A 13,425-nucleotide genomic window follows, 5' to 3' on the forward strand; every position below is an offset into this window, starting at 1 on the left:
GATCTCTCATGCATCTCCTTCAAGATGAATGGTGCTGGTTATTCAGATTTCCTTGGAAAGAAGAAAATTCTCATTATGGTGGACAGTGAGATGAGCAAGGGTCATGGCAACTCTCTTCTCCCACCTCATATTTCTGAGCTCTCTGCTCAAAGGTGGTTGAATTGATGGCAAAATCAAATTGAGCTTCAGTTATCCTTCCTTCACCCTGTGTATTAGCCTTGGGCATGGGTGTAACTTTTAAGAAATTAAATGCTGCCTCTCTGGGAAGCATTTTCCACTTAGATCACTGCAGGTCACTGTTCACCACCATGAAACAATGCATTGAACAGAGCCCCGTTTTGTAACATCCTGAACAAAAAAACCCCAGCCAGCTCTATCTGGTTTGTATCCAGAAAACAATTTGCAAGATTACTTGAACAATAAATCTGTCTGAATTACTTGCAGTTGTCAAGAAACCTGTCGATGAAAAAGTGGAGGTAACCACTCAGAGGATTGCAGAAGAAAAAGTCAAAAGGGCTGAGGGTAAATACCATTATCTTAATGTCATCTTCCTGTGAAAGTTGTGCCTTTTGTTACTTAGCTGATCTGCATATGCTTTGTCTTTACTTAACATGGTCTGATCAATTTTTCAGTCTTTGAAACATCTAATAAAAGCTTCTGCTGAATCCTTTAAAAAGAAGATTTAAAGCTTTTTAGGGGAAAATACTAAATGCTAATATTAACTACCAATGTTTTAAGAAAGAAAGTGTGTTTAAAATTGCACTGCGTGAAATAGTGTGTTTCATTCTAAGCTGAAGATGTGAAATCCCTATCTTGCTCAGCTTTCCATTTTGACCCATCTATCAAGATACTTTGGTTAATTCTTTGGTTATAAATTTTTTTTTCCTCACCTTTATTCTCTTAGTAGCTACTTCCTTTTGTGTAGCATTTCCCATTCTGCAGCAGGATTCTGTCAGCTGCAATTCAATAAGTATCAGGAAACAACCTGTGTGCTAAATGCCCTGAGTGCCTTTAGAACATAGCAATAAAAAGAAACACATTCCTTATGTTGCTTTATGTGATTCTAAGAAGCCTGACTTAGCTGATGAGTTAGATTGTTTGCTGTGTTTATTGTATTTGCAACATCCTTGATAGATTACTGTAGACTTATTTTGATCTCTTTGCTAAATGTTTGACTGAGTAATAAAATTCTAACACCAACAGTTACCAAGAAAGTTCTGCCACCAAAACCTACACCAGCGATCATTGAGGAAAAAGTTATGAAAAAGGAAGGTACAGATCAGCATCTTTGAATTGCAGTTTACACTTTTTTTCAGCACCCAATGTGTTTCTGTGCTTCTTTGGAATATGTGGGCCTGTGTGTATGTATCTGGATCCATAGTAGTAGTCATGCTGCGACTGCTCTCAGTGTTTAATTAGGATGTCTACCATGCTTTTGTTTTTTATAAAGTCTGTTCTTAACATATTTGTGGATAGCCTTTTGGTTCCTGTTTAAAGAGCCTACGGTCACACTGCAGTGTGACTTAGCTTTTTCTTCATCTATTCTGCTTGCTGGCCTATCCTTACATAATAAATATAATTGTGTCCTCATGCCCAAAAATGTCTTTGAAAACAACCTTTAGAATTCTTCTGATGTACTATTTCCAAAAGCCTGTGCATGCATTTTGTTTCAAATGTTTAGGTTAAAGGTGTCTGTGTCTTTAGTCTTTAACAAATACTAAATATTATACTTGTGTGCTTGTTCTTTGTTCAGTATTTTACAAAATGAATACTGACTGTCTAAATATGTCTAAGACTTTAATGTGCAATATGAATATAGACCTGATAAAAACTCACATGCTGACTACCACTAATGTGGATCTAGAATATTAAATACTAAAACAAAATCCTATCTTTAAAGTACCAACAGTAGAAACATGGACTGTTTCAGAAGAAAAGATGTCAGTTTCTGTCCACAGAGAAGAAGAGTATTCATATGATGTTACAGGTATGTACAAAACCAAAAGTCTGTGTACCCAAATCAAAACAATCTATCAATCTTACTATACTTTCTTTTGATCTATTTTTATGTATGTCAAATTACATATTTAGACATTTCGTACATTTGTCTTTCAGTATGCCTTGCTTTTTTTGTCCATTGTGTTATGTAGCTTTAGTATTATTTAGCTTAATAGATGGAAATATTTCAACTATTTTATCTTACTATTGTTTAAATACTTTCCTTTGAAGAGCCAACAGAGCATGAGAAAACAGTTGAAGAAAGATTCTTTGAAGCTGTCTACCCAATTGAAGGTAGTTTGATTATTGATGGGAGTCTAATAAATATTTGTCTTCTTGTTTGTTTAATTTGACTCAAAATTCAGTACATGCTATTCATTTTCTGGATTAATTTTTTACATATTAACATATATGTTTCAGTGATTATTGTGTTGTGTACACACATATTATCTTCTTGAAGTTTTTCAGATTTACTATGGACATTGATATTTCCTATCTCAACATTTAATATCTTTAAAATTCCTATTGTAGCACATAGAGAGGTCGAGGAGGAGGAAGAAGTTGTTTCTGCGGAACTGGAGATCTCTCATGTTGAAGGTGAATGTCTTTGCATCAACATCTGCTCTGTTTTCCTGAACTTTCACATTATCTGTCTGTAACACTGTTTACCAAAGGATAGCATATCAGAACTGAGATCTTTCAATTTCTCTATGGCTCTGCTGTCAGAGATTCAAGCCTTATTGCATTCTTATCTTATTCCTCTTCATGACTTTAAAGCTTTAATAGCTTTTTGTGAGATGGGTTTGTTGTATCTGTTTGAGAAAACAGGTTAGGTTTTGACATTTATTGTTTGCTTGCACACCATGTAAAGAGTAGCCAGCTGTGGTTTACCAATTATTTTAGCTGTCTCCTAAATGATCACCACCTATCTTTTAAAGTGCCTGAGATACCAAAGAGGCGTGTTCCAGAAGAAAGAAAGCCTGTTCCTGTGCCTAAAGCAGAAGCTCCATCAGCTAAAGGTATTTCTACTGCTCTAGTAAAAAAGAAAGAAGCAAAGCCCAAAGAAATTTTCTTTCTTTGTATTATTTTTCATGCTTTCTTGCATATATTTAGGAATTTACTCTCTATGTGTCTTTGTTTTGCTCTATCTCCATATGCATTATTTGATTTTGCGTTGTGTTTCTGTTGCACTATTTCAGTTTTTCAATTGTGCTATAACTTAGCTTACAGCTTGAATTTGTCTCAGCTTGGGTCCTTCTCTCTCTTAACTATCTTGTACTTATTATTTCTATTTAAGTTGTGTGGCTTTTTCAGGCAAGTGTAGAGTGTTTTTACTTCAAGAGAGTAAAATGAAAGATGCTAGTGCAGTGATTTTAACATAGGACTTTTTTACTGTATCATTATGTCTTTCCTGTACTGTCCGCATTTGTACACAAAAGGCTGTACATTGTGTTGTGTCAGTTGCAGTGCTCATCTCCTTGTCTAAGCACTGTCGCCATTGTAAAAAACAATCTTGGATTATTCAAATCTGGATTAGTGTTCCAAAAACTAAAGATCTCTTACTTTAACAATGTTTCCCAAAGTGCCTGAAGCCCCTAAGAAACCTGTTCCAGAAAAGAAAGTTGCTGTTGCTAAAAAGGAGGTGGCTCCCCCAGCAAAAGGTACAGCATCTTTTGAATGTGGGCTTTAACCAGTTCTGTGCTATTGTCCCCTTTTCCTAACTTCTCTTATATTCTCAACACATATGATAAATGTAATCTTTGTGTGTTTATGTGTGAATGTCTGTTCTCATCTAAGGCATTCAAAAGCCTTAGAAGGATAGCCTAGATGAATTTTAATACCTTTAGAGATTTTGAAGGACCTAGAAAAACTGTGCCTGAAGAAAAAGGACATGTTCCTTTTCCCAACACTTACTCTCTCCCAACACTTTCCCAACTCCAACAAGTGTGCATTACTTGTTGAGTTTTATTTTATTGTTAGTCTGTATGTAAGCATGTTTGTGTTAGAATTTATCTTCTGTGTATAATTCTCTGTTCATCCATGAGATTTTTTAAAACCTGGTAGTATATTTGAGCATCTCATTCTTCATTTAAGGAATCAGTCTTAAAGTATTTGATAGTCTTCCAGCAACTGGTTTGATTTTGTTTTGTATCAAACATATGTTGCTCTTGTCATAGGTCTTTCTATGTTAAGCGTATGAACGTGTTATGAGATGTGTCTTGATATTCTTACAAAGGGAAGATGTCTATCTATTAATGAAATCTATAATACTCCAAGAAATCTTTGAAATTTAGAATTCAGTTATCTTATACTTTATGGTTTTTTAAGTGCCAGAGGTTGCTAAGAAAGCTCCCCCAGAGAAAAAGGTTGCTGTTCCAAAAAGAGAGGAAGCTCCAACACCTAAAGGTACACTTTAAAAAATAATGTTCTTGTCTTATTATCTTAAGCATCTTATTTATGTCAAATTTTGGGTTTGATTGCTAAGTTAATCTTGTTATACTGGTACTTCATCTATGTAATGTGTATCTTTTGTGTCAGTTTTGTGCATAGGTGTGCTGTAGATTTATTCTATAAAAACTTGCTAATTTAAGCTGATTATATTATAATTAAGATCTTTGAAGTGCCAGAAATACCTAAAAAATGAGTTCCAGAAGAAAAATTGCCATATGTTCCTAAAGTAGATACTCCCCCTGCAAAATACAGCTCATTTTAATATCATTTATTGTAATCTTTAGAACATAAAATTTATCTCATTTTGGTCAACTGTCACATTTGGTAAGCAAAACATATCCATGTGTAATCTTTCTCAACAACACATTTCTCTTGCGTGATGCATGTGTCAGTTTTTACTTCAAATGTTCTAAAACAAGTACTTTTTTTAAGTGCCTGCAGTTCCTAAGAAACCTGTCCCTAAAGAAAAAGTAACTCCTGCTGTTCCTAAAAAAATTGAGGCTCCTCCAGCTAAAGGTATGCTTTCCAGTAGAATACAAGAAAATGCTGTTTCTCAGCTTCTGTCTATTAGTTCTGTACCGTTATTAGTCATTGATTTGTGCTTCTCCTGTGAGTTCTGCTGCTCTGATTTACACAATGAATCATTACAGTATGTTGTATCTCGTGTGCAATACTTACATAGTATTCTTTCTAAATTTGAATCTCTGTTATATGTTATGTGCTCAGTGCCCTTCTTTGGAAACCTAGATTTAGCATTTCAAAAATTTGTTTCACAATGTAATTGGAAAAACATACATTTAATATCATTATCTTCCAAAGTGCCTGAAGTGCAGAAGAAAGCCACTTTTGAAGAAAGAGTACTTATCACAGAAGAGAGAATATCTGTTGCCATTCCAGAGGAAATCCCATCACCTGAAGGTACACTATAAGCAGACAATAGTGAGAAACTTGTGCTATGACCGCAAGTCTGTTGTTCTAATATTAAGATCAAAATAACACCAAAAATTTTTTGATAGTTATCTTGTATAAGTTTTGTGCTGAACTGTAGGCAGTTCAAAGCCTCCTAAAGTGCTATTTACAATTTCAGTCTTGAATGTCAGGATCCCACCACATTGACATGGAAACTCTACTACTGAATACAATAATCTTCAGATGAGGGCCTCATAAATTTGCAGTAGCAAATTTATTTTAGATTTATTTTTAGACTCTACAAATTAGGACTGTAACCATCCATTTGTCATACTACCAAGCTTTCTGTAGCCCTCAAGATAAAATACTGCTTCCCTTCTCACCAGCTTTCAGTTCACATTCTCGTGTTCACGGAAGATTGAGATCAGTTGTTTTAAGTTAGTATAATTCCACATAATATCTGCTTCAAGATAACTTCAAGAATGCTGAAATAGAATTTTGTTGGATTTTATGTCCCATTAATAACTACCCAGTCAAGAAAATTTGCACTTTCTTTTTAAAACCATAAATGAATTTTTAGAAGAAAATTTGGAACATGTCTATCTAAAATATGAACAAATGCACATCCATATGGATACATGCAGTGTTAATTTCTGTTTGTCTCCTGCAAATTAATCTTTTCTCCAGAACTAGTTGAGGTTTTCCCTGATACAGTCACCTTTTTAGATTAGTACATGCCAGGATTTCCTTTCAGTTCTTGTCCTATCCATCTCATTTTTTCCTTTCCTCACTTTCATACAGTTGGATCAAGGAGAAACCTCTGATTCTTTGACTATTGTTCCCCCACTTCAGCTGTTGTGATGGGGAAATTTGGGGAGCTGAGGCATTCTAATAAACTGACAGTTGACAAGTGAATGATATTAGGTACAACAACACACAACAGGGAACCTGGGACATGGACAAACCACATAATTTAGAACAAATCATACATATCCATACGGTGCACAGCACTTTCTGGATTGTATGCATATGTGTCATTACCATCTAGAACTTCTAAGAATCAGACTTCATCTTCTCTATCCATCAATCCTTCCCTCTCTCCATTTATCCATCCTCCAAAAATACTAAAACTAATAATTTTCCTTAAAGAACCAACAGTTGAAGAATGGTCTGAAGAAGAAAGAGAGGAAGTATCTATTTCCATCCACAGAGAAGAAATTTCTGAAGGTACGACAACAATTCAGGAACACTAGGCAAAAGCAAAAAAGTAATCCAAATAGACAGTTTGGATTAATATCTGCTTTATTTATAAGGAAAAAATTACAACTATATAAATATGTTTTGTAACTTACAAATTTTAATTTTAATTTCTACAATTTCTATTGCTTGCTTTTGAAAAGTAGCTAATCCTGTTTCAATACAGTGAAAATAATAAGTTATCTTTCTGACAGTGAGATCTATCAGGACTTTCTGTTTACAAATATCCTCTGTTGGAAGTTCCTCTTCCACCAGGTTGCTTGAATAAAGTACATGTTCTTCCGAATGCCATGATGCACTCGGATTCCTCAGATAATTTCACTGTAAAATAACTATATTGTTTCCACTTGTAAGGTTATTGGTGGTCGCATAATACTGCAAAGGACAGTAACACTGACTGACTCAGTTTCTATGACTAATGACACCACAAATTTTTCCAGGGATATCTTTAGTCAAGGAATTTTCTCAGTATTTGGGAAAGAAAGTTTCTCAAAATGGACAAATTTCAACATTAGTGACTTAGTGGACAGAGGAATGGAGCATTTTCAAATTCCACACAAATACAAGATGAGAGCCCAGGCTCTCAGTTCCATTTAAGCTGCTTGGAGTGTTTCCATTGGCCTCAGTGGAAGCAGGATGGCTTGAATGTAGATTTTGTCATCCCAGAAGAGTCTGTTAATAAAGCACACTGTTTATTTTTGTCTTACAAATACTTTGTTGCTTACCAGGGCCATAAAACAGTAATATATGTGAAATACTTAAACATAAGTATTTTTATATTTTACTCTTTTTAAAAGTGACTGAAGAAGAGTCTTACTACATAGAGGAGACAGTAACTGTTCCAAAAAGAGAGGAAGCCCCACCTAAAAAAGGTATAAGTTCATTTCACTTCAACATATGAGTTGTTTCACCATTCTTAACATTATATTGCCACTACATGTTTATGTCCATTTTTGGCATTTTTGTATGTGTTTGTGCTATAGTGATACTACTCCTCTATGTAAAACTATGTATTGTAATCTTTTAAAGTGCCTGAGAAGCACAGGAGAGTTGTCCCTGAGCCAAAAGTCCCAGCTGCTCCAAAGGAAGCTCCAGGAGTTAAAGGTATAAACCAGTTCCTCAACTGGTTGATGTGTCTTCAAAGGGATTGTGTTTGTCTTACTGTCTTGCTCGTACATGTTGACATAAGTGGTGTCTTCTCACAGTGATGAATGCTGTCTCAAATTCCACCTTGTACTTTGAAAATTCTTGTTTGTGTTAACTCAGTGAAACACATTGTGTAGTAGGCAATTGTAAATATTACACTTTAATATTCTTTCTCATCTTCCTTCTCATCTTGCTCATTTTTCTAAAGTTCCTGAAGTTCATAAGAAGGCAGTTCCTAAAGAGAAAGTGCCTGTTCCTGTGTCTAAAAAAATGGTGGCTCCACCAGCAAAAGGTATAGCAGTGTTTGTTTCTGTTGCAAAAAAAGAAAAAAGCTTTTTTGCTACATTCCATTTTTAACATATATGCCTTGGCTGGGGATTGTAGTGTTGATGCAACATAGATCTCTGGTATCAAATTTCTTCAACATTAAACATGTTTTTATGTCTGTTTGTCTACAATGACACCTGTGACCTGTGCTGTCTTGATGAGATTTATATGTTATTTTATGTTATTTATATGTTGTTTCATCTTCTATCTTATACCTGTTGATGAAATCAAACAAATTTTCTAAAGTTACGCAATCTTTTTTAAGAACCTGAAGAAGCATTGGTGCCCACTTTTGAGGCAGAATTTGAAGAACCTCCAACAACCAAAGGTAAACATTATTACCATGGAGATTTTTTAGTTAGGTCTTGCAGTATTTGTGTTTGGGCAATTTACTTAATACAGTTTTGTTTGTTAGTATCTGTAACCTTTGTAGAAATCTCCCCTTTCTTTTGACTGTAGTCATTTGGGTGCTATGGATGTAAAGGATGCTCTTCAGCAGCATCTTATTTCTGTTGCTGTTGAAGTTCACTTAGCACTTTTTTTAAACAATCAGAATAAGTAAAAGTATCATATTTCTGCATTTCAAATATTGTAATTAAATATCCCGCACATTATTTTTAAGTGACTGGAGTACACAGGAAAATTATCACAGAAGAAAAAGTTGCAGTTGCTAAAAAAGAAGTGGCTCCACCAAAGAAAGGTATATAAATTTTCAGAGTTACACTAGAGAAGTCTTGTCTCAGAATAGTGGTTTGTATTTATGTCTAGTTATGTAACACAGACTCTAATGTTTGGTGTTTGCTGTCTTTTTTTCTTTTTTTACTTGAAGAAATGTCAAGTCTCTGATTTGTGTTTTGTCATCTGCTTATATTTGTGTACTTGTATAGTTTGTGATTAATTTAACATCTATTACAATAAACTTTTTTTACAAACTGCTAGCAGTGCCCAAGAAGCCTGTGCCAGAAGACAAAGTACCTGTTCCAATTTCACAGAAAGTGGCAGCTCCACCAGCTAAAGGTATAGAAGTTGTTTTGGAAGTAGAGATGGCTTTTAAATATCACACATCCATGCGCATAATACTCACAGTCTGCCTAGTTAATAAATCTGTGTCTTCTGATTTGGTTATAAATGAAAAGGACCTTCATCTCTTCCCCTTCGGTATACTGCTGAATGTAACAGAGAATAGTCATGCACCTTCATTCTTTGCATTTTTTAACTACTATTTAGTTCCATTGATCACTCTGGATGCTTAAATGCTTGCAAAGCTGAGTGACAACATTTAATCAGTGAAAAAAAATTGAACACAAATTTTTTTTAAAAATCAATGTTTATAATATTGTCAATATTCAGTGGAGTGTTTCAAACTTACAAATTTGTTCTCTGTTTCTGTGCTTTTCTTGTGTTTGATTTTGTTATGTACCCTGAGTATGTGGTGTTCTGTGTCTTCATTGAGTTTCTGAAGAGTTTAGAGACAAAGTCTTTACCTCTTACTTTCATCTTCATTCCATCTTACTTCACGATTTGTGAATATTCTGCTCAATTATTTTGTCTATATATCTATTACTCTAATATTAGATGTATTATTTTACTATATTATCTGTATGTCTCATGTGATTGTTGTGTTTATTATACTTTCTTTTAAACAGTGTGCTACTTGTTCCTAATTGTTTGTCTGTAATTCTTTCATACAAGTTTCAGAATGTGTGTGATTTCTTTTAGAAGATAGTTTTCTTACAATTACTATCTTTAAAGTGCCAGAAGCACAGAGGAAAACTGCCAGAGAAGAAAGAGTATCCATTGCTGTTCAAAAGAGAAAAGTGTCTCCACCACCAGAAGGTAGTCCTGCCCATGGGTTAATCTATGATTGTGCTGATGTAAGACTACCAGAGCTTCAGGCCTATTAGTCTGGAATGTCTCCTGAGGTCCAAATTTAGAATTATAGAATCATTTAATTTGGACAAGACTTTAAAGTCATTGAGTCCAACCATTAACCTTACACTACACAAGTCCATGATCCACTGCAGTCCCAGAGGATTTTTTACAATGCCTTTGAGAAATACTAGACACATTTTTCCCAATTACTCTGGGTGTGGGTGGTGTCTAAGAAACTCCAAATGGGATATTTATTATTGTACATTATATTACCCCAGGAAAAAAATTAATGTTAGACTCTGTCTTTGAAGTACCAACAGAAGAAGAACATTGGGCTATGTCAGAGGAATTATCCGTTTCTCTCCACACAGAACAGGAGATTTCATACACAGGTATGAAGACTAAAAAAATTCTGTATCCAAAGTTACATCTCATCAGCTAGTAAAAGAAATAGAGAGAATAAAACTAAATTTCATGTCCTTTGCCACTGCCAGTTTATCACAAAAGTGAAGCTTGTAGAATAAGGCAGGACATATTTCATTATCGCAATAAAATACTGTTTCTCATTTAATTCTTTCCCTTGGCTTGCTGCTGTTGGCATCGTGGAAGCCAAATAATTTCATTAGGTCCTCTTTTTTAAATCTTGCCACCTGTCTGACCTTTGAGGGGAAGCAAGAGACAGTCTTTGCTTTCATTTAAATTAACATGCTTTATTAATCCGAAAAGACAGACCTTTCCTGTTCTGTAAAAGCAACTCCTCACCTAAATCTGAAGGTTAAAGAAAAAATCCTTAGCTCTACTATTGCCTGCATGGCTGAGATACTTAACACAATCCAATGTAATGGATCTGCTTGCTCAACAGTCCATAGCCTGTAAGGAAAATTTATTGCTCTTTTACTTTTGCATTGATTTGTGAAAAATGACCCACAAGATGCCTCACACTCGCTACTTTTAGATCTGATACCATTGATAAATGGCATTTTCATATTCATATCATGAAAGATTAATACAGACAAATCAGCATGAAGTTAAATTATCTATTTAGTCTCCAAAGTTGGGGGGACAAGCATACTATGAGTACCAAGAGTGTGATGAAGGATGACCTTTGGCTCTCTGTAAGGCAGGTCTAATATGCCATCTGGTCTGGAAGGAAAAGGGTCAAAGCAGAAAGACATTGAAGGCAACAGTTCTCCAACAGGGTACCAAACATTGGTGTTTTAGCTGGAAAAAAAGAATCCAAAGGAATCTGAGCTTTCTGAAAAGGGCACTCATGCATAATGCAGTTTTTGATTTCAAATCCACTAAAGTATCGGTTCCAAGCAGTCTCAGTTTAAGATTTCAAGTATAGATGTACCTGGCATTTATAATTAAATATCAAGGAAGGCTATGCCAGAAAATACTCAGCTAATGAGTCTTCACACTGCCCCAAAAATAACACCAAGCATCAAGACTTGTGGCAGCCACTCATCTATGCTCACTGGAGCCTGTCATGAATAAAGCTTCTAGAAATTCTCAAATCTGTCAGCAACAGAATGGATTCCATCTCTGAAGGTCAGAAAAAAATCTCAAATCTCTTAAGAAAATGCCACAGTTATTGTCCGAATTGGCAAGTCTGCCAGATCTTAAAATGCCAAGGTGATTTTCTGTGCAGTTTCCAATTATATTGGTCAAAAATTTTCCAAGACACCTGCCTCAGAAGACAAGACTCACACACTTCTGTAAAAAGAGAATATGCTGCTTAAACATAGCATTCTTTCCCGAATAAGTCTTAAAAACTGAACATATCCACATCTTAATCTTTTGGAGATGCTCCTGCTTTTACAAGGAGTGGCTCCTTGCCATGTCAGAAGAAACAAGTCACTTCATAAAGTAATTGACAGAAGAGGAAAAACACCTTCCTTACTGAGCACGTCATTCTTTTACTTTTAATTAGACCAGAGCCCTTATCTATTGTTAGTCACTCTCAAAGTTTCTCTCCATGTGTTCCTTCACCTTCATCTAGAGTTTCCAACACAAATCTTTTGTTGTCAGTGAATGAGGAGTCTTGATCTCTTCCTGAGGTAGTGCAAAGTGTCGCTGCTCTGGCAAGGAGCTGCTATAGAGAACAATGAGATTTATTGATTTTATAATTCATTGGCTTTGGATTTTGAGTTCTGCCCATCAGCAAACTTAATTTCACTGTTGGCAGCAGTGGATGAAGCAGGAATCATATCAGCTGCTTATATTGGTACCTTGAAAAGTTTGTTGTTTCTTAATTGAAAAGAAGCCTAATTACTTCCCTAGCTACATGTCCAGTCACAATAAGCATGCTTGTCTTTTACACGTCAGCCGTGTGTTTGTAAGATATCTTTTTCTGTTTCTTGCCAATACTTTTGCTTTTAAACAATTTGCATATAAAAATTCTTAAATGTAATTGTACTGTATCTTTTAAGTGCCTGATGTACCAGAGAGGGCTATCATTGAAGAAAGAGTACCAATTTATCCTCCTAAAAAAATGGCAAGACCACCAGCCAAAGGTATACTGGACAAAGTATTCAAATATGGTGTAAATGTTTTTTGTGACTTGTATGTTCCATGTGCAGTCAGTACTGATGTGTTTTCTATGGAATGTTCTTCCTTTGGTTAATTCTTAGTTGACAATGCCTTGTGATCCTTATTATTAGTAAGATCTGTGTGCTAAATTTTAAGGTTCTTTTAACTGGTATCTTTTTAAGTGCCCGAAGTACGCAAGACAGTTGTCCGAAAAGAAAAAGCGTACGTTGAAGTTCCTCAGTATGAGGAGGAGGAGGTTCCAAGGTACGAGGAGGAAGACACCACCAGATATGAGAGGGAGGTAATTCAATACAAGGAGGAGGTTCGCCATTACGAAGAAGTTAGTCACTATGAGGAGGAAGTTCCTCAGTATGAAGAGGAAGAAGTTCCTCAGTATGAAGAGGAAGAAGAAGTCACCCATTATGAAGAAGAGGCTGCTTATTATGGAGAGGAAGTTGCTGAATATGAGGAGGAAGAGCCACAGGTTCCTCAGTATGAAGAGAAGGCTCCCCTACCAGCCAGAGGTATACTTTAACTTTAGGGATTGTGTGAGGAAAAGTAGTATCTTTTCATTTTATGAAAGTACCAAATTTTGTTTTAAAATGTTGCAGTGTGCTTTACAGTGTGCATTTTTTAACATGTTTATTGATTATTATATAGCACAGGAAACATGTGATGGCTGTATATCTACTCTTTACTCCACAAATTAAAATTTTCCATGTCGTACATGTTCATTCCTCTATCATATGAACTCTGTATAACCCACTATGAAAATTTAAGCAAGCTGAATTTCATCCTCATCTGGGGTTCATTTTTTCTATCAGACTGTGCTTGAAATACTTAAAAATGCTTATGTAAAGTCTGCAATCAGAGACAAAAAATATATTTATCTAGAAAATAGCTAGGGTACTTGAAAATAAGTGATTTAGGAAC

At 35.2% G+C, this 13,425-nt stretch overlaps 1 protein-coding gene across 1 annotated transcript in view; it reads left to right on the forward strand.

Annotated features, from left to right (window-relative positions):
* TTN (titin) overlaps window positions 1-13,425 on the forward strand; it is a 234,902-nt gene that overhangs the window by 87,777 nt on the left and 133,700 nt on the right. The window contains 16 exon segments of the mRNA XM_054277824.1: window positions 445-522; window positions 1,204-1,272; window positions 1,901-1,987; window positions 2,530-2,595; window positions 2,937-3,006; window positions 3,568-3,659; window positions 4,327-4,404; window positions 4,620-4,700; window positions 4,882-4,965; window positions 5,269-5,367; window positions 6,508-6,585; window positions 7,413-7,487; window positions 7,970-8,053; window positions 8,354-8,416; window positions 12,393-12,476; window positions 12,675-13,016. Of these exon segments, the coding sequence (XP_054133799.1) occupies window positions 445-522; window positions 1,204-1,272; window positions 1,901-1,987; window positions 2,530-2,595; window positions 2,937-3,006; window positions 3,568-3,659; window positions 4,327-4,404; window positions 4,620-4,700; window positions 4,882-4,965; window positions 5,269-5,367; window positions 6,508-6,585; window positions 7,413-7,487; window positions 7,970-8,053; window positions 8,354-8,416; window positions 12,393-12,476; window positions 12,675-13,016 (1,530 nt within the window).

Source organism: Melozone crissalis, unplaced genomic scaffold (genome assembly GCF_028551555.1).
Source record: "Melozone crissalis strain CALT ecotype California unplaced genomic scaffold, PUWL_Pcris_2 ptg000023l_1, whole genome shotgun sequence".
Lineage (NCBI taxonomy): Eukaryota > Metazoa > Chordata > Aves > Passeriformes > Passerellidae > Melozone > Melozone crissalis.